General features: G+C 43.7%; 1 protein-coding gene across 3 annotated transcripts in view; it reads right to left on the reverse strand.

Annotated features, from left to right (window-relative positions):
• Positions 1 to 6,973: 6,973 nt before the first annotated feature.
• The window catches only part of SCUBE2 (signal peptide, CUB domain and EGF like domain containing 2), a 46,175-nt gene continuing 31,562 nt past the window's right edge, over positions 6,974 to 21,586 (reverse strand). For all 3 annotated transcript variants that reach the window (XM_075426045.1, XM_075426043.1, XM_075426044.1), the window contains 6 exons: positions 18,103 to 18,270; positions 15,327 to 15,488; positions 13,947 to 14,144; positions 13,215 to 13,367; positions 12,030 to 12,109; positions 6,974 to 11,247 (listed from right to left, as the gene is read on the reverse strand). In XM_075426045.1, the coding sequence (XP_075282160.1) occupies positions 11,095 to 11,247; positions 12,030 to 12,109; positions 13,215 to 13,367; positions 13,947 to 14,144; positions 15,327 to 15,488; positions 18,103 to 18,270 (914 nt within the window). In that variant the 3' untranslated portion in view covers positions 6,974 to 11,094. The remainder of the gene's footprint in view (positions 11,248 to 12,029; positions 12,110 to 13,214; positions 13,368 to 13,946; positions 14,145 to 15,326; positions 15,489 to 18,102; positions 18,271 to 21,586) is intronic.

Consider the following 21,586-nt stretch of genomic DNA (forward strand, 5'->3'; position numbering starts at 1 on the left):
AGCACCCATTACAAAGCCCCACTTCTGCTAGCAGCCAGCAATTTCTCTGTGTTTTGTGGACACAAAGGAGTCCATTCTTTGTCTAAATACTCCAATACAACAACCCATGTCTATCCACCAACGCACTTAAGTACCTGTTTAAATGCTTTGCTGAACGAGAATTATAAGCAGAGGGCTCCCTGGGCAAAACTCCTCCTTCCCAGCACGGTGAAAAGTCACTCCTTAGTACACAAAATATCAGTATGCACACAAAGTCGCGTGCGTGGGATATTTGTTAGAGCAACAGTACTGAAGCAAAGCCTTTTCAGTGCTTAATATATACATTACCCTGGGAAACTTAGGAGATCTGTGTTTGCTTTGAGATCTGTGTGGCTAATTAATCATAACGCAGCTGGCCACATTTTTCCTTGAGTCAACACCTGGAACATTAGTGGAGATGCAGTGGGGATATATGACGCCCAGAATGACACGCATGCCTAGCTACAGTCATGGGAGTAGTTTGCTAACCTGATCCTAACCTGGCAGCAAGAAGGTTTAAATATTTACCTATCGATTGCTGAAGACATAGAACAACAATAGGTTATCATTTTCTTCCTCGTACTTTCTTTTCAGGCTAATAAATTATCCTCAGAAACAACTGGCACCACGGGCAGGTGCCCACAATGGGCCAGGAGAAGACCACATCGCCTTCCTCTTCCATTGGGATCTAACAGACGCCTTGCTTCCTGGTAGCCAAGGCCGTTCTGTCCGGGGTTAACTTCCCCCTAACCCCATGTCTTCACCGGTGTGAAACGCTCACTGGCTCCAGTGTAAAAGATGCTGTGGTGCAGGAGTGTGTGAGGCCGCAGACTCAGCGCTCTGCTTTCCTCGCGCAATGACAGGGCTGAAGTCATTGCTGCAGCTTTTCACAGTCTCTTGCTTTCGGGTGACAAGTTTAGAGCTGGCACTTCAGTGTCCAGGCACGGTGAAGCACAGCTCTTTGAAAGCTCCCTGCCACGGGGGGTAACTCTTAGTCCGGAATGGAGTTCTGTGAACCTTTTAAAAGCTTTCTGCTTTTTCTCGCTTTCTAGCTAGAGAACTTTCCTCTGCCCAAGTACAGACCTGCAGCAAGGGTCCTTCTGATTCCAGACCCTTTGGAGTGGTGTGATTCCTGAGTAGCAGTACTTGGGGAGAGGGAGAGGGAACTCCTCAGGCAAGCTCTGTGAAATTTACCTCCCGGAGAACACAAATCTCAGAACATAATCTAAAACCAGGCAAAAAAAAAAAAAAAAATCGCTTTGTTTCTGGAACAGGACTGGTACGGGTCAGCTCTGAAACAGTATCTCCTTTTGAAGGGTTCCTGCAGGGCATACCCAGTTTATCAGGTGATGGTGACAAATATGACAGACTATCTCCAGTGATGAAGTAAGCAAGGGAGTTGAGCAGAACTGGAATTTCCCAGCTCTTCTGCAAAAGCCCTGAGAACAGGTGCTTACTTCAGCTCGTGCCAATGTGGGATTCACTGAGGAACAACATTCTTACTATACTTTTTAAAAGACTGACTGTGAACTCCTTCTGCCTCTACCAGTTAAAGGAGTATTCATAGAGGAATTTCATTTGACAAATATTTCCACCTTCTCGTGGAGCTCAGTTCTAAGACAGCTTTGCACCCCTCCTTCAGAGGAGAGGAAGAGGGGGTAGGTTGTTTTGTATAGGTTCTTTATCAAGTCTGGAATTGCTCTGGTTTCCCAACAGACCAATATTCAATGAACTCAGCATTTGAACGCTTGAAGTTAAAAAACAAAAACAAAAAATCAAAATATTTTGGAACTTAAAGCACTCAAAATCCCGAGTTCATCAAATGTATCTAAATATCTTTATTTTGGAAAGCTAAGATAAATAAAAATTTGAGCCTAAGATATTTTACAGTATGCATTTAAGATAAAAATATGACTTACATCAACATTAGAGAGGAGGTCAGCACAGTGTTAGTCAAACACAGGATCTCTCACCTCTGTGGCGCTCTTATGTTTATTTTATGAAGCCAAGACTCCAACACTCTCAAGTGCTGCAAGCATAAGCGAGCTATCGTTGTATCCCCCTCCACGTGGCGCATGCAAAACTGCAGCAACTCAGAACAGGCAAGATTTAGTGAGACATGTTATTGGACGCTCAGTGCTAATATCTGCTAACGCACAAAATTGTCAACAGTACTTCAGTGTAAGTCTCCTAACACAGAGGTTGTGCTTGCCTTGTTGTGGTTTGGTCAGATATCTCCACCTTCAAGTCTAGTTCACTGACAGACACTTTAGCTTGCACTATGGCTGACAGGGAAGCCAGCCGCCCCAGGAGAGCGGGAGCATGTGCACAGCGGGTATGAACAATGAGACGCGCGATGCTGTTGATTACCTGTTCTTTGAGGTGTTTCTGCCCTACCTTGGATACAATTTACCACAAGATCACCTGTCCAACCACTGATACGAGTCAAGCTGTGATCGAGCTGAGCAACCTCCCCTCAAATGATGGAGGGAAACAGTAGCTGATTATACATGAAATTTTATTTCCAAAGACAAAAGTTCAGAGTCCATTATTGACATCTGGAAGAACTGAGTCACGAGAGGGATGGGGTCAGGTAGAGTGCCAGAATCAGTCACTGTTCTCAGCAGTAACAGCAACCAAAGCAGAACAGAAGCTATGCATTCACTGCCCGTTTCCTCCAGCTTCCTCTGAGGTTTATTCTGCCTGGAAATGAACAACTCGAAACCTGCACATTTCCTCACTAGCAATTTGGAAAAGAAGGGGCAATGGCCTTGACTGATGGTCAGAATCCGGTTCAGAAGAGGGTCTCCTCCCACTGCAGTCTGAAGAGGTGGCAGTATCTGGCCCAGCAGCACAGGTTTTTCTAGGCCCCATATTTGCATTTTGTAAAATAGAATAATGCAAATTATAAGATAATTTACAGAATCGCTCCTTCTTGAAAAAGACTGATCAGAGGCAGCGGTTGGGACAAGAGTTGCTAAACAAAGAAAATCTGATTTGTGTATTTTGGCTAATGGTGCCAATGCCCTCAGAAGAGCTGCCTGGAGCTCAAGTCACAGCTACCTGGAACATTTCACTCCTTGGTGCATGTGTCCTGCAGAGAGTTGCCAGTGGATTGGAAAATACTCCTTCAGAGTCCGCCAAAGCTGCTGAAGCCAGCCCAAGATAGCAACATGCTTTTCCTGGGTAGGTTCACACATCTGAGCCGCAAGACAGAAGCACACCGTGAGCTGGTAACAAACCCCCGAATTTCAGCAGACTCTTTGTTTCAGGCTTCGTGCTACAGAAGACCAAACCCAAACCCTGTTGCTGTTTGTCAGCATGAGTTTTAACAACTTTTTTTGATTTCTCAGGGCCAGAAGCTCTCATCTCGTGGGGACCCCCATGACTGGTACCCCACTGCCATGGCAGCCCGGAGCCCCATGGCACAGGCAGCACAGACAGGGCAGGTAACACAGGGAGCTGCAGTCTGCCAGCACTCCCAGGAGCAGCAGCTCCACGTAGGCCACCACAACCCATGCCTCATTATCACAGCGCCCCAGGTCCTCAAAATTCTCCTCAGCTGAGAGGTGTCTGGGGGAGTCATGAGGCTCTAGTCTCTTACATGAAGGTGTGCCAGAGTATGTGCCCACAGCACCCCTAAGCCAGACCGTCTTCTGTGTCAGATTTTACTTCTCGGTTACTGCAGGTGGAACGCATCCTGCTGGGACAGAGAGCTTTGGGCCTTTGTTATCCACTCTAAGCGCAAATGGCCAAGCTGGACAAGTGTCCTGCACAGAGCTGGGGCGGGCATTTGTAACGTGCGTATTCCAGCACTGCTGTGTCCATCCCACGCCACTGCCTCAGGCACTGGCTGAGGGACTTTCTGGACTAGCCAAGGAAGACAGCAATGCCTGCAGTGTTGAGCCTTCAGTTCCTAGAGCTAAGCTGCCCTCTTCCACTGAATGAAGGTGCTGTTCTCAGCATGGATGAGCCTTTTCAGGGTTTTATTTTTGTAAGTTTGCTGAGAGAATTAGCACCTACGGGAGCTGGGGCGCAATAGTTATGCTGTGTAAGCCAGACAGGCCCCCTGAGCGTTTTTCTGCCAGTCCTGTTTTTAATAACTGGTACCTCTCAGCTTTTCCACACAAACCCCCACACCAGCACTACATCAGTAACAGCAAACTGGGGGCCACCCAAATTCATGAGCAGTGCTGTGTCACAGACAGGCTTGTCTGCTGGACACACAGATGCTGAATTCCCAGTTTACTTGAGTGCTTTCTTAATTTCCACATTAAACCCCCCAAAAATCATGAACCCCTGTCTTACCATAAGCTGCTATCTGTGGCTGGGTTTTACTCTGGGCGGCACCTCCAGAAGCCAGCTGAACTGGCATTTTGCAACAGGTCTTCCAAGTGGTGCCGGGGCATGCGTAGCTACAGGGCCTGTCACAAAGAGGGTGTGAGGCAGATGTTAGCGCTAACACAGTGACAAGCAGCTCCTAACCTCTGGCTCTAAAACCAGAGCAAACTCGGTGGCTCCCTGCTGCACCACACCGACAGCAAATAGTGCACAGCAAAAGGCCTTTTGGTACCTCCAAATGGAATCGTAAGATGCGTTTGAAGCCTCATTTGCTCTTTTGCTTGACCCCAACTCTTTCCTGCTGTTTTTGGGGCATGTAGACGTAAGGAACCAGAGGCAGTGCCTCCAGCCAGTGCTGCACCCCACTGGGCACCCACACGTAGGGCCTGCTGCGTCCACCCTGCCCGGTGCCCACTCCTCCCAACTCTGCATCCTTTGCTAGTTTGCTGCTTTTCTTCAACTTTCACTTTTTCCGCTCAGGAACTGTATTTTTTGCACTCCTCCTTCACGACAGCCGTTGCACACACAGCTATCTTGTTGTCAAATACACACACACACATAATATACATATATAGACATACACACATACATATATGTGCTTGTCTGACATACCTCCACACTTCTCCATCCCATGAATGCATTTCCAGACAGAGATTCTCCATCCAGCTCACATCAAGGCTCCTGTCTATGCTTAGTATTTTGTTCCATTTCTTCTATCACAGCAAGCAGGAAAGAATGCAGAAAACCACACATTCAGGCTACCATTGCTGTATTAGACGCAGGCACAGAAGATAAAGCTTTCTCTAAACCTAGTCAAGCATAAACTCGCTCAGTACATAAGTGTTTCATGGATGTTTGCAGTGTTCCTGGTACAATATGAAACACTTGAAATAAGAACTGCTAAACAACAAATTGCATCCTAAGTGACCACTTCAGAATACTTCAGCTTCCAGTTCAGCTATTTGTCTCCTTAAGTCTATGAACCCCTCATTTCCTGATCCCCAGAATCATCACAGACGGGAAATTTCATGGCACATGATTAATGTCCAGGTTTGTAAGTATACGTTGCCTGTTGAATAGGCTTCCCAGTGAAAGCAGCAGTCTACAGTTGCATTAGATCAAGGTTAGCAGCTAGCCAGTGTGAGGGAGTTTCCTTAATGAATTCTATATTATAGACATGTTCAATAAGGAAGACACGTTCATCTTCTCTGACCTATTTTTTCCATTGCGTACTAATCAGCCTTTACTACATGGACTTCAAAAAACTTTATTACTATTCAAAATTTGTTTAATCAGAGCAACAGCTGCACAAACATATATTTAAACAGAAAAATTCTGTTTTTTCTTAACACTTAGAGTGGTTTAAGAAGGTAGTTTAAAAGAGCAACATGCAGAAAGTTGTACGTAATTTACACTGACTTGGAGAGAAACTAGATGAACTTACCTCGTGAGAGTGGAATCTGCCTCTTGAATACTCCTTCTGTTTTCCTCACAGGTACTACTGTGACAGCAGAATAAATGTTGTGGAAAGCACAGCTCCACAACAGAGAATGAAAATCTGCCTATGAGCAAAAGAATTGTTCAAACTAAATGGGCAGTAGCAAGGTGTGTTGTAGGACAGGTTAATTCCAGGGATGCCTAGAAACAAATCTACTTGTACCAGCCCTGAATTTGGCTCCAGTTCTCTAAGAAGTATTTGTCTGCCTCCTCTAGCAGCAGCCTTGCACAAGCAAAGTTTGAATGGAGCGGTATTAAAACGAAGATAGGAATATTATGTACATTTTTGTTGTGACAGGTTTTACAGTCAGCATCTGTTGCATTTACAGGATGTCATCTATATGCATGATAGAAAAAGCATTTGCATTTCAGTTTGTTTAATTCAGAAATATTTGTGGGCCACTATCCTTGCATTCTGTTCCCAAGGATTATCTTAATACCATTCCTTCCTTCTTACCTGCATCAGACCTCTTCCTATTCCTTGGGTTTAAATAAGCTTTAAATCTTGCTCTCTATATTCTGCTATTACTTATTTCTGTTAAGTAAATGCTCAAAGGTCCCAGTCAGAATTTCAGCTCCCACTGTTTTGGGAGTTCACAAGATTAGATAGTTCATATTGACATTCCCCGTCCTGGAGAGTATCTGAATGCTCATGTGTCCATCACTGCAGTCTAGCAGGTGGCAGCATTCACAATATCAGGAAGAATATTTGAATAATATTTTTTTGCTGTGATTAGCCGATAGTCATCACACTTTTCCATGACCTCTGTATTCCTTGTATGTCACTTTGCTGTCTTTTCCATAGAAACCAATGTCAGCTTTCCACAGCTAACAGCTGAATTATGCAGTTATGTCTTCCAAAACTGCACTAAATGAACATAGAGGGCTACATTCAGTTTAATACAAATCAAACCTTGTCACTGTGATCAAAGGAAGCTAAAGGTCAAAGAAACAACTGAATAAATTAAGGAGAAGATATTTGGATTACTTTTATAAATGCTTGATAGAATGACTACAACTAATAATCTCAACGTGATATCACAGAAACAAATAGAGAAAAACATATTAAAGATATTACAGATGAATTCACTTATCATTTCCTATGACCCAATTCTATTTTTTAATTCTAAGAAATTAAGACAGTGGATTTAATGAATAGCTCTGATGAAACTGTGGTGTAATCTTAAAATATTCTGGGAACTCGTGTGTTAAGACACATGATTTTCACCGTGCTGTTTTGTTTTGGGTTTTTAAAATTATTTTTAAGTTTAAGCAAAGGACTTTTGGGGTTCTTTGCTTTTTTTTTTTAGAAAAAATAATTCATCTACAAAGTAATAAAACAATTCATCTACAAAGTAATAAAATAATTTGGAGTTAGTTTAAGTAGTTTATCTTGTCTTCATACAGCTGGTTACAACAGGCCAACTGACTCCAGCTCATCATACAGGAGACACTTTTGGCATAATTATTGGAATTAATACCAGGATAATTCTGGTATTATACTAGCTAGAAATATGTGCACCACTAAATATATGAAGAATTGTACCTTTCTGGGTATAGAGGTAGGTTAATAATATATTACATGAAACTGAATGCTATGGTAAGCAGATGTTCCCAGGATAAAGTCTATCTGATGCGCGATAACTTGTTACACAACATTTAATTTTGTCACAAAACTATTATTTAGCACAGCAAAGACAACGAAAAATATTACCCAAGATTTTCATGCAACTAAAAGTTCACTGGTTTATTTCTCTTATTAAGAGTAACAGTCTGAAACATTTTACATTAATTTACAATCATGAAAAAGATCCTTATGCTTATCTCATGTAGGTGACATTAAGTCATCCCATTAATGCTAATTAGTATTTCAGAAGTTAAATCGTGTTTTATAAGGTTAAACATTTTTGAATCATTTGTTGCCAAAACATAACATCAGTCTACAACCACACAGAAAGTAGAAATTAAAATTTCTACAGAGCCATTACCATCACTATGAAGATACAATGCCAAGTGTTACACCATTCTGCAACAGTTATCACTTCTCCCAATATGTGAGATGGCAAAAATTCCCTCTTCACTTTTTACTGCATACACAGAATCTACAGTAAAAGGGGAAACTTTGATTCATAATGTTTAGACCAAGTGTAACAGAAGTGCTCCTGAGTCATTTACTTTTTATGTAGAAAATGAATAGGGCTGTGGAGCAAAAAGGACTCTTCTTCAGGAAAGGGCAGATTTTTCTCCTCAGCCTCGGATCGCACAACACCACACTGATACACTCCTCTCCTTCCATAGACAACAATGAAAATGGCCTGTGCACACGGGGCAACAGAGAAGCAAAGTTGGGATCCACTATACAGACCGAAGGAGAGACGCTGGTCCCAGAGCAGCCACGCAGAGCCAGACCAGAGTGCCTACAAGATGAGGTGCAGCGCACCCGACTCAGAGCTCAAGTCATTAACTCGTGCACAGAGCGGGAAAGCCCAGCTTCACCAACTAAAAATATTTGGATGTTTCACAACTTCTGTTTCCTTGAACCCTTGTAGAAACCAATCACTCTGATTTGTGTGCCACTCAGCAACATGAAACAGAAATGTTCAGATCTGGAGCCTGCTTGGGAGGCAGCACAGCAAGAACTGGCTTGTTTCCCTTGGCAGAGAGCACACAGACCACAGCAAAGCCTTTCTGCTGGGCCTGGCCCAGAAGCTGGCACACCACGGTCCTCTCCTCCCAGGGCCCCACCAGCGGCCCTCTAACTCACCCATGCACAGCAGAACTGCAGCATCTCGCCCGTTTCAAAGTGCTCCATTGCCACATAGAGATGGTTGGTGGGTCACTCCAACTCGCTGACACACTGCATCTGGCATGGGAAGCCACAAACAGTAGAGGCAGGGGCTGTGCAGCCAGAGGGAAACTATCTTGAAATACCTTCCTGGGATCTCACAACAGTACACTTCACCGCAGACATAGAAAGCCTTTCTCACCTCCCTTCCTCTAGTTTTGGCATCCCTTAGCCATTCCTCTCACTGATCACACTGCCTCATACCTTCTTTCAGACAACCCTGTCCTCCCTCCCCATGGAGGCGGCAGGGACCCTGTTGGGGATGAAGCACACCAGCCAGGAGCGTACAAGGACACACGTTCCTTCCTCTCTGTTCTGCTAATCCACTGCCGCCTACCCCCTCACCCCAAGCCCGTTTGCTCCCCTTTGCTGCAGGCCTGGCAGCCCCCTTCCTGGAATGGCTGCTGCCCACCCTGCCACAGAAACCCACAAGCTGCTCTGGAGCCGGAGCAGGAGCCACAGTGCAGCCAGCCAGGGGACCGCTCTCCCTCTCAGCGGCAACGCAAGCGACTTCCCTCCTCCGCTCAGACCACAGCAGTTCTTTCTGGGCAGCAGGAAGAGGTACACAGCATCACATCAGCCCGTCCTGAGAGGCTCTGCTCCCCAGCTGTGGACTAAGGCACTGCCCCTTCCCATCACACCATGACCAAACCATGTCCTTACCAGAAGACAGGCTGCACTGCCTCACGTGCCACAGAACAGCGCTGTGATGGCACGGCAATCCAGCAAGGCTGCCTTTGGTAGCATTCACTTGCTCCTAACAGTGTAGGGAAGAGATTCAGACCCTGGCTCTTGATGAGAGTTTCTTCTGTCAAACTGTGGATGTGGTGTTCTTCACATACAACAGTTAAATACCACGTACCGATGCAATGAAACCCAGAGACATCTGACTCCTTGCCCTAGGCAAGGGAGCATTCGTCCTGGCTACACCGCAGAATTTCAGCACCTTTCCTCAGGGGGCACGCTGACGGAGCTTGGCGCACACCGCACCCCTCGGCAGTGCCAGTGACCAACAGAGAGGCCACAAGTCGGTCTCCAAATGAGCAGGACTGCAGCCAAGTCCCTTCACGACAGAAGGCCCAGAGGCACGTTACACTGAGGGAATGGTTTGCATGGCTGGGGGACAGTGATGTCATGTAAGTGTGGACAGAAAAGCATTGAGACAATAGCAACATTTTGATCCACATAGTTCTCCCTGCAGGCCCTTTCAGAACAGCCTTCTCTCCTATAAGAAACACAACCTGAGGAAAAGGATACAGAGTTTGGGAATCTTCAGCAGCATTTTGCCATAGACAACTTTTGCGGCCACAGTCTGGTTGAGGAATATCTTTGTATATCTACTTCTCTCGAGCAAGCCAGGGAAAGCAGCCCTTCTCTGCTCAACAGGGTCATTGCAAGGTGTTCAGACAAGATAAGGAATATAAGGATTGAGGCTCATATAAGAACCTTATACAGGTTTAAACAGTGATGTACAAGAGCATAATCTATGCAAAGCCTGCATTTAAAACAGGGCTTGTGTGTTCAACTGCAGGTGCTCAGAGGACAGCATTTTATACAACTTGGAAGAGCCAGTGCCTCGTGGGGTCCCAGGCCTCTGCACAGGCAGAACACATTGGGACTTAGCAAAGAAGCTGTGCTGTTGCAGTCAGCCCAAAATGGACATGTCCAGCAGGTCAGGGTCTGTTTTCCATTGCTGTGGTGCCCTGGTTTTATTCTGGTATCACTCCGTTTAAACCAATAGGTCATTAGCATGAACACAGTGTAATATAGACCCAGAGCATTCAAGCTAATATTCAACCCTTTGCTTATTCCTCCACGTGCCTCACACAACATATAGTTCAGAGAAAAATTACACCTTGTGCAATTCTCGGACTCACTGCTTTAGACTAAAACTATTTCAATCTTAGCTCTGAATTTCCTGCGTAGCAGAAGTTAAGAGAGACATCAATCTTGTTCTCACTTTCAGTGAGACCAAACATGAACCCAGCTTTGTTGAGGTAACATGCATTAATGGCAGGCCAGAGTTCACTCCAAACCACACCACTTGGCCTGTCTGTCCTCCCTCCTTAGCTTTTAGAGTTACTGACGAAGCAACAGGGCAGAGCTCTACAAACTTCTGCTTGGCACCATTCAGTCACAGAAATTATGCACAGTCTCTAATTCAGAGACCCATGAATTATCCTTGGTACCCAAAAGGTATTATCTGGAAAGCAATCAAAATTCTGTTCACCAAAATATTTATATTAACAGAGAAAGCCAAACTCTGCCAAGAACGGAGCTGGCAAGCTTCCCTGGAGTTTCTCCGCCAGTGTGTAAAACAGAAAGCAGCCCCACCTACCACAACCCCTCTGTGCATGCCGAGGGCTGGTTAGTTTTTTTAAGTACAGTGCCAACTATTTGTAAGGCCTCAAAAATCTGGAAACTTTAGAGCGCAGCAGCCGAATGAAGGATCTTGGGAACATCTCTCTTGACTCTTGGGCTGTGTACTTGAAGTAGTTCTGTGGATGCGCCAACACGTCAAACAAAGCTTTTATCAGTTTCTTGTCCTGAAAAAAAGAAAGCAGATTTCATAGTAATTCCAAAGAGGAGTCAGGGTCAGTATTACCAAAGCTTAATGACTGATTAACTCATAAAAGATTATGAGCATTTTACTTTTCAAGTACAAACGTTTCAGGACTCAGAAACTAGTGGAGCAAGGTTGACATTCAGGCCCCAGAGAAGTCACTGGAGTTTCACATTTATCATTAGAGGCGGAATAATTTCTCTCCTCCTCATACTTCCAAGAACAGCAAATGGAAAAAAAAACAAAACAAAAAACAACCACAAAACAAACAAACACTGGATTTGATAAATCCAGCAAAAGAAAATTGTACTTGGGATGAATCCACTCAACTTGCCCATGCAACTATCTCCTAACCAAGGTCAGAGAAGTGAAATCCTCCAAGAGACTTTTTTGCCCAGGGAGGAAAAGCCCTTGCTAATCTACAGGCTACAAGTAGCAGTACCAAGTGCTTCTCCAAGACATTAAATCCGATGTCCCTCTGTTTGCTCCCTTGGTTACTTCCAGCACAATCTATGTGAGGCTCAAGGGGCTGTCATCACCACAGATAGCCCTAGTAGGTCTGATCCACCTTTAAACCCCCTGGACAAAGGATCTCATATCCATTGCTCTGCACAATCAGGCTGTGCTGATTCACCCCACTTCCCTGAAGTAGCATGTGTCCAGTGCACCAAGGAGCAGATCTGATGCAGAGCAGGAGGCAACCTCACTGGCATAAAATAGTGTCATTTTCAATCAAAACCAACATGTTTAGTGGAAGGAATATACCTTAAGTATTTCTTGATGATTTTCAGATGCATAAAGTCTACCATCCCGAACAATGTCTTCTATTAGTTCTTGGTAATCCTCTACGGGGAATGCACAAGAGAGTCATTTTTGCAGGTTCACTTCACTTACATACTCGATACCTCCCTTGGTTACACATGTAATGGTTACACATTCTACCCCCAAAAGAACCAGTAGTACTTGGCCCTCATATTAGCAGTCAGAAAATATTTCAAATGCTCTTCCGTAAAGAAACTACAAATACTGTTTACTATGAAAACAGTGTACTCTGCTGAGCTGCACAGCATCAATCTGTCAAAAGCAAAAGAAATCATAACGCACCTAGGATTGTAGTGCATACTGTAACCAAGTAGCCTGCTTCAAACCAACTGCACTGCAGAAACTTATCTGTAAATACCCACAACTTGTTACTGACTTCTTTCTACAGTAAGAAGGAAAAAAAAGAGGTAAGAGGAAGCTTTCTTAAAAGGCAAACCCCCTGGTAAATCCAAACTTAAAATGCTTCAGAAAGAGAGGTCTCCCCTGAAAAATGAATTATCCGCTGTTGATGAAACTCTGTAGATCACAGCGAGGACAACTCCATCACAATTAATCCCGTGCGAACAGAAACCTGCCATACCATTTTCACATCACTTCTGCTAAATTGCAAAGCCTCAGTTCCAGTTTCACTCCTGGTGACTCTGACAAGGATAGGGTGAAACTCTTGCCCCTCAAGCTTCTTTTCAATACAGATATTTTTCTATCTGGTAGCAGATTACAGATGGTAGCAGCAACATGGTAAGTCAGTGGCACCTGGTCTCTGCCCAGTTCCTAACCAGGGGGACTTTGCTGCCACCTGAAGCAACCCAGCACTGGGAAGGCACAAAAATGCACAAAACTCAGATTCTGGCTCTGAGCTCTGCATTTTGCAGGTCAGAGCCCAGAATCCCAGCTCTCTCCTTAGGTCTGTGGAAAACTGGAAATATGGTGGCACTTAAGACTACAGTGCAATGCAGAATTCCTTAAACTAACTTTAAATGAAAACAGCTACTGGAAGTAGCTTAGCAGTGACGTTGGTGAGAGTGCCGGATTACCCTACTGTTTAGCAGGGTCAAGGAGCCCACAAGGAGTTCCGTACTGCTGCAGCTGTGCTAGTCCACACAGGCTCAGCTGCTCGCATCCGCTTACCATCATACGTTACATAAGGAACTTGGAATCCTTTGGCACTGTTCCCTTCATTTGACTTGAACTGGATCCACAACTTCTTGGACCTAGAAGTGAAAGCTATAGGGCGTTCGTAGGTTTGACAGGTTTCATACGTGGTCACTGAGTTGGAAGAAGCTTTCAAAGAAAACACACAATAGGCAGTTATCTGACAATGCTTCATACTAATGAACAATTAGAAAATAGGTTAAACTACCATGACAAGAAATGCTTGCTGGTGTTAAGAAAACAACTCAAAATGTGGCAGGCCAACAGTGGGTGGCAGGCCATCAATGGGCCACTTCTTAGCCAAGGAATATTTTTCCGAAAACCAGTCCACTGTTTGAAGGCTGTGCCTACACTAGAAGCTGCAGCTGTTTATTCACACATCAGGCACCTGTAGGGACTGGCAAGCATCTTCTCTTTCCTAACTTCAGCTAGAATTGCTTAGAGTAATTCATGACTGGTTAGCTTGAACCATCTACCCCTTCTTAGCAATATTTCTCTCAGAGTTCACTGACACATAGCCGTGCACCCGTTTCTCCTGAAATCTATGGACCAAACAGGATTTCTCAATTTGTCATTTAAAGAAATTTCTTCTCTTAAGTAGAGGACAGCCAGGCTGCATTTAGTTTATGTAAACAGCAATGCATGTGAGAAACCTGTGTTGCACGCTGAGATAGATACCACATGCTTCAGTAGATATTTCAGACTTACAGCTTTTTCGCATCACCAGGTAGTCTCCACACTCATCTTCTATTGGTAGAAATATTTCTGGAACCACAATCAGAATACGGCGCTTTGGCGGTGGGTTAATATTCCAAGTACACTCAGTGTTTGCAGGATAGTCCCCAGGATAGTTTGGTGATTCAATATATCCAGTATAATCTCCCAGTTCACCTCCACACTGCCTATCTGAAAAAGCAATACCGTATGCAGGAGTAGGTAAAGTGAGGGCGTCCTACAGCTTTCTTTACATTCACTGTCAGAAGCAGTACATGGGTGACAGACACGCAAACTTTTCTGTTTTCATGTGATGCAGGTACAGTTCTCTTTGGTAGCTTCACTTCATGCTGCTGCCTGTTTCTGCCTTTGTGTTTTAATCAATGTTGAGACATAACGGTACAGACCAGTCCCCATTAAGAGAGCAGGTGCTATTGACCAAGCCAAGCAGTAAGGCAGTTGTAAGAGGACATAAAAATGGTCAAGCAAGGATTCTCCACTTGCTTGTACTAGACAGAACATTTTTATAGAAGTATCAGCTGAAGTCTGACTGGAGTCTGCGGTGCTCTGCTCAGGCACCATGCCTGCAGCAGCATGAAACAGGGAGCATGGCAGGCCTTTTCTCTACACGGATCACCATGCCAGCAGTAAGAGAGGGTGAACCCCAGAGCAGGAGCCTGTGTTCCCAACTCTGTGCGGCCACAAGGGTCTGAGCACTACAGCACCATAACAGCGATGTGCGGGTGTGACACGCCTAGGGAATGGATTCTTTAAGCAAGAGACATGCAGTTCCCACAAACATATTTCTATGTATGTATGTATATATATATGTCTGTGTGTATATAAGCGTCTCCAGAGGTTCTTCTGAGAAGTTGCCTCTCTGTCCTCTATTTTCCCTCTTTAATTGACCTTCAGCTTCCCACACTACAGCTACCATAATCTAGAACAGTGGCTCAGTTTGTAATTGCGTCTGTCAAAGGTTGTTATTAAGAAGAAATGGTTACTAGAGCTATTAAGTTTTGTGACCCAACTTCCATTGCTTTTTAACAGAAGTGAAAGAAATCAGGGCGCTCAGAACACAAACTCTGTGTGCGATATTATGCGAGAAAAGACTTAACAGCAGAGTGACCCAGCAACAACTGGCAAGGTACAATCACCGCTTACCTTAGCAAGAATGATGGAACCAGTCTGCAGAAATGGTCTCTCATGGACCTCAGTAAGCCATGTGGGATGAGATGCAGGCAGTCAGCAAAAGAGGAGCAACACCAAGCTGCCTGGAGCAAAGCTGATTTTTGCCCTTAGGGCCACTCTGAATATTAATGGCCCAGTCTTTTCATTTGCAACAGATCATCAAAACCATCTCGCTACACTTACTTTTGCACTGTGTTATATTTGTTGACCCATCAAAATCAGTAGTGGTGTTTCCAGGGCATGAAATGCAGTAATTTTGTCCAAACTCAGGCTGATATGTCCCAACTGTGCAGCGAATACACCGATGAGTTGTGGTATTATAAAAATGGCCAGGAGAACACTGAACTGGAGAGTAATTAAATATGCATCATGGTTAAAATAGTGGCAACAGCACATTCAAATGTGTATTTTTATAGGAGTTATTATAATTTCAAAACCTGAAATGCCATATTCATAAACTATGAGGGGCATAAAGCAGAGGTAATTGAACAGATTTCAGTTTATCAGGTCACTTTGTGCAAGCTCAGAAACCCCAAACGCAACACTATAGAGCAGTTCTGAGTGGAAACAGCAATAAAAGATATGGGGAAGTGCATATAACCACCATGGTTTTTGTAAGTAGGACACTGAGAAGAACAGTGCGTTACCAAATGGTCTAGCCACTGACATTTGATGTGGAAGGTGAACCATATGTGGAAATAGTAACTATACCTTTCTTTTTTGCCAGCTTACACCAAGCAGTATGTGCACTGCTGCTGCATCCTAGTATATCCCCTGTGATCAGCTCACCACAAGCAGAGGTGCAAGACTCTGGCCCTCTACAAGAGGCACACTGCATCAATATTAGCAACTGATCTGGCATATTGCCGCCTTCCCTCATGATCACTCACTGCCTTGCAACAACAGGCCGTGACTCAGGGTACAGCCACCTCCACCAGATCTGCTGCTACTTTATTTCATCACATCATGCAAATCACCATGTTAGCTAGACACATAAGCTATAGCCCTCACAGGGCTTGCTGAGAGTATGTCCTGCATCGCCACAGCAAGACTCCACGCTGACATACAAACTCTTTCATAATCATAACAGAATTTATGGAAGTTTTGGACATGAGATAGACAGGCATAGGGGAAAAATCCTTTCTAGAAGACTTGCAACTTTTTTCCAAGTTCACTGCTTGGACACAGGAAGATTTTCTTCTCTCATTGCACTCTGACAATACAGGACCCCAAACACATTTGCTTACATCTCTAATATGCTGCTTTTCATTTGATTTTGCTTAGCTGTTCTGCATCTGCATCTGTGCCCACCATCATCTGTCCTGAAACCTGACAGAAGGCAGTCAAGAGACTCAGCCATATATTATCTTTGCTCTTAATCCATCACCCCCTTGCTTCTTCTGCCTTGCCCTTTTTCTTTGTGGGACTAAAAATAAAATAAAATTAAATATTTTCCTATTGCTTTTACCTCATTTGGCAAGTTTACCTCTCTCAACTCAACGTCAAAATAATTTACTACTTTGCTTTTCAAATGTAGTTTTCTGTGCTGCACAGTCACTTTTTTCCCTTCCTTTCAAGCTCTGCTTACTCCCAAATAACTCTAGTCTTGCTGAGCTTTGTATGCTAGCTCAGCCTGGCGTCCTTCCCTACATGCTCCACCCCCCAGTCCAAACGCTTCAGATACAAGTTCCAAATAGTTCTTGCATCTGTGATTCCACGTCTCATGTGGCCTCTTCCACATGCAAATCCCTGAGCTCTTCATTCCAGTTAGTACAAAAAATTCCTTTTATCTCCACTCTAATTTGAAAACTGAACCTCGTTTACAGACCTGGTTTTGTTTATGTTAAATAAACCTGAAGTCAGTTCCTCTTATCTTGATCAAAGGTTTTTAACATGCTTTTTTAGTGCATTAATTTTGCAGAATTAAGTATGAAACAACAGCATTTGTGGATTCAGTTATTCTTCACTGAAGGAATCCATTAGCTATCACATTATTACCAGTAATATCAATTCTTCAACGATACTGCAAAATTCTTCTATTATGTTGCAATTCTCAATAGTAAACATATCTTAACTGACACTAGAGAGATCTTTTATTGCAAACCACTACCAAATGTTTGTGCCAGGACCTTATTTCTATCCCTTATTTCTACTCTGCGGCAGTAGATCTTCCATTAACACTTTTTCTTCAAGTGATTTAGATACAACTGACATTATTTTACACATGCTTTAAGACATTAGGCAAGCCATTATACTGATTAACATTTCATCTCTCTCCACTGACAAGTATTTTTATCACTATTTGCAAACACAACTTCATAGCTGTCTTACAGCTTTTTATATTTTAGATAACAAAGATACTAATACAATTCCTTCATTTTTAAAGATATGATCCCTACCTGATTTTCACTCCTGTGAGGAAAACCTTGGGAGCTGATTGTGTGTCAGCTCCACTGTGATCAAGTTGAGAGGGCTGTCTGAGGTACTGCAGGGTTAAGCTGAATGCTAGCTTTTCAGATATATCCCAAGGCATCCAAGCCAGTTTCTCATCATGAACATGAAGAAACCAGCTTCTTCCTTATCCTCCAGGACTGCAATTCCCTCCTTCACATTTTGATGTTGCTGCTGTGCTCTAACCCAAAATGTCAATAAGGCATACCAGTCTTGATTTTTTCCTTGAGAGCTTTTTTCTCCCTGCTGTTCCTTTATACAGCTCTTCACAGATCGACAGCTTCACTGACCAACTTCCACGTATCTCCCAAACCCTTCTCAAGTCTTGTATAAAAATCAGTTATAAAAAGAATTGAGGCTTTATTGAGTTTTCTTGAAGCCAGGCCAGGCCACCCAAATATGAGATGCCTGAAAGGAGAATGATCCTTCTTTGAATGCCCTGCTTGTAGCAGCAGCAGTTACTTTTGCCTCAGAACAACACAGTTCATCAAATAAATCTTGACCTTACCTTTGGTCTCACAGTCCTGAAACAATGATGCACTGCTATGCCTTGTTGTTAGACCTCCTCCGCAGTGAAAGCAGGATACTCTCCCAGCTTCAGGCTGGTATGTTCCAAGGGGACAGGGCAGACAGGGTTTGAAGCCGTCAGGAGAATATTCACCTGGTAAGCACTGATCTAGAAGACGAAGAACACACTTGCTTCAACCTGTACGTTACAGGCGAAGGTATGTTAGTGAGCCTGCACAGGACCCAAAACCCCACAGTGGAAGTGCTCTCCTCTTTACTTGGGAAGCAGGAGTCAGGGTTTCAGAACTGAATGCTATTGACAGATGGAACTTAATACATGCAATGTACCCTGTAAAACTGAAACAGATACCGATCACCTCTGGTGTTGGTGAGCATTTCTGTGAGCTGGAATGGATTTCACACTTTGTTGGAAGGCTACACTGGACACTAGGCTTGTCCAGTACTCTCTGTTAATTTGTACAGTGCAATTATGTAGTGATTATCTCCTCTTTCTAGCTAAAGAACTCTTGGACTCTCCACAAATGAAATAATTTAGTACTGAACTTAAGATGCAAAAAATGTACTTCCAGATTTCTATGAGTATTTTAATCTCAGTATGATTGAATATTCATACTTCATGGATGACACGTTGACCATGAGCCAGCAGTGTGCCCTGTCTGCCAAGAAGGCTAATGGGATCCTGGGATGCATTAGCAGGAGTGTGGCCAGCAGGTCGAGCTCAGGAGGTTCTCCTTCCCCTCTACACTGCCCTAGTGAGGCCCCATCTGGAGTACTGTGTCCAGGGCTCCCCAGTTCAAGAAAGATGAGGAGCTACTGGAGAGAGTCCAGAGGAGGGCTACGAGGATGGTGAGAGGACTGGAGCATCTCTCCTATGAGGAGAGGCTGAGGGAGCTGGGCTTGTTCAGCCTGAAGAAGAGAAGGCTGAGAGGGGACCTTATAAATGCTTATAAATATCTGCAGGGTGGGTGTCAGGAGGATGGGGCCAAACTCTTTTCAGTGGTGCCCAGCGACAGGACAAGGGGCAATGGGCACAAACTGAAGCATAGGAAGTTCCCCGTGAACATGAGGAAGAACTTCTTCCCTCTGAGGGTGACGGAGCCCTGGAACAGGCTGCCCAGGGAGGTTGTGGAGTCTCCTTCTCTGGAGATATTCAAGACCCGCCTGGACAAGGTCCTGTGCAGCCTGCTGTAGGTGACCCTGCTTGGGCAGGAGGGTTGGACTAGATGACCCACAGAGGTCCCTTCCAACCCCGAACATTCTGTGATTCTGTGATTCATAACCATTGGCATTACTGAACTGTGTGAAATCTCAAGTGTAACAAGTAATTGTGCAAATTCACTAAACTAAACATTACACATGCCTCAAAGACTTCTAAACCAGAAATATTCTTGCCATTCCTGTGATACTGGATCTTGGGTAATTATTATCTATGCACTGGAATGCTGTATTCTGCATGATGCATGGACAGCACTAGCTTAATCTGACTCATTTTACTTAAACACGCGCCTCAATATTATCTAACAAGCCCAGCAATTTTTATGGATATCTTTGAAAAATTCTGTTTTTTAAACTCTTCACAAAAGAACTGATTTAATTTCCAGTATTTAATAATTACCCTGCTCTGGAAAGGCACAAAATACTGTTGCAGTTGTTCAGCTGTGCTGAAAAATTCTGTCCTTTTTAAAGACCAGTTACGATAACAAACTGTTAGTTTTAGTTTATAGCTGAAATAAATCACTCAGTGAATAGCTGTTTTGTTAGGAAGTTAAATTGGCCTTGGCTTCATTTCAGGCTATATGACTAACAACAAGCAGGGCATTAATCAGGTCATGATCAATGATGAAGAATTTTGTTTATGGCTGATACACGAGGTGGAATTGTGAGTGTTCCTTCCTAGCTTAAAAATAAAATACAGCAGGTTAAGCAATGCTCTGCAGCTTATCAATCAAAGCTAGTGAGGAAGTCTTAGCTCTTGGTTCTAACTTTTTCCAGCACATCACTTCTGCTCTCATACGGACACACATTCATTTGCTCCCACACTTCTCAAGCTTTTCTTCATTTTATAAACATTCCTACAGAACACTCATCTCTGTACTCTTTGTGCAACTTAACAAACATGAATGAATTAAGGCTTTCATTGCAGCACTCCTAATAAGGTAAGGAAAGAGCACCATTTACAATTCCGTGACAAGGAAAGACAATCAAGGTTAGTAAATGTGATTTTGAGAAGTGCCTACTGTCTTCAGAAACCCAGAAGCAATGCAAACACCAGTGCAAATCTCCTTCCCTAAAAAAACCTCTTTGGCTCCGTGAGAAATCGATGCTCTGAGTAGCCTCACTAGGCTCTCTGCCCTCTGTTATCTTCCCCTAACCTGTCTTTTTCCCTTCATTTTAATTGCATGTCAAGTTTGAGGTGGTTTGGACTTTTTTGCATTGGGGGTGTGTGTGTCTTTGTTTTGTTTTTGTTTTGAACAGAATGCTACTTTACAATGACACACGTAAAATCATACAAATTCAACCTTAAAACTGTACTTCATGTTTCCTGAACCTGCTCAGAGTCCAGCATAACAGTAGGTAGGCTAACAGAGCTCAAAGCAAACCTTGCCCAGGCAGGAACCAGACCCATTACTTACGTGGAAATGTTACATTTGAGAACTTATCCCATCAGATCTCACTTGACAACTTTATCATCTGCACCTTACTTGCCTTGAAACCACATGTTGTAAAATCATAGAGCTCCCTGGAATAAAACTGAGTTAATCTAAATCTTCCAGGATTATTTAGCAAAGTGCCTGATTTTTGAGAATTTGCACTGAGGAAATAAACTTAAAAAGATCTCCTCGGACATCACTGAGATCCTCAGCATGAGGCATTCTTAGATGCATTGCACAACTGAATTCTGAGAGCAAGTGAAAGATGGGGCAGAACCATCAGGTGGTCTGTTTCTGTGCCTGTCCTCCACATTCTGACACAGTGTGAGCTCCAGCTAACTTTTGGTTTCCAGGATTCTGAGGACTGGGGTGAGCATCACAAGTTATTTGTCCTTCCTCATCCTTTTAAGTTTTATTAGAGCATAAACCACAACTTTCTGATTCCCCATCATAGTACACACCCACACTTCAGTTAACCAGCAAAAAGAAAAAAGTATCAGGTGACTAACATTTTGTATCTGTGGGTTTAGAGCCAAATTATATGGTCAGCAGCCTGACTACTAGATAAAGTGCAAGGTGACACAAAGACTACGTTTACACAACTACTAGAGCTGATGACCTGCCAGGATGTTCTGCAATTTGGCAGCTTCTGCATGCTGAAAGAAGGCTGACATTTTGTTTCTGTTTTGCTCAGTGTTAATCTGAGGTCCATTAAGATGCATCAGAGCTATACTCCCAACTGCTTCAGGCCCCATTTCCTTCCTGTCTTCCACTTGCACCGGCTGCCCCAGGGATGCACAGTGGCCAGTCAGC

This window comes from Opisthocomus hoazin, chromosome 7, assembly GCF_030867145.1.
Source record: "Opisthocomus hoazin isolate bOpiHoa1 chromosome 7, bOpiHoa1.hap1, whole genome shotgun sequence".
Lineage (NCBI taxonomy): Eukaryota > Metazoa > Chordata > Aves > Opisthocomiformes > Opisthocomidae > Opisthocomus > Opisthocomus hoazin.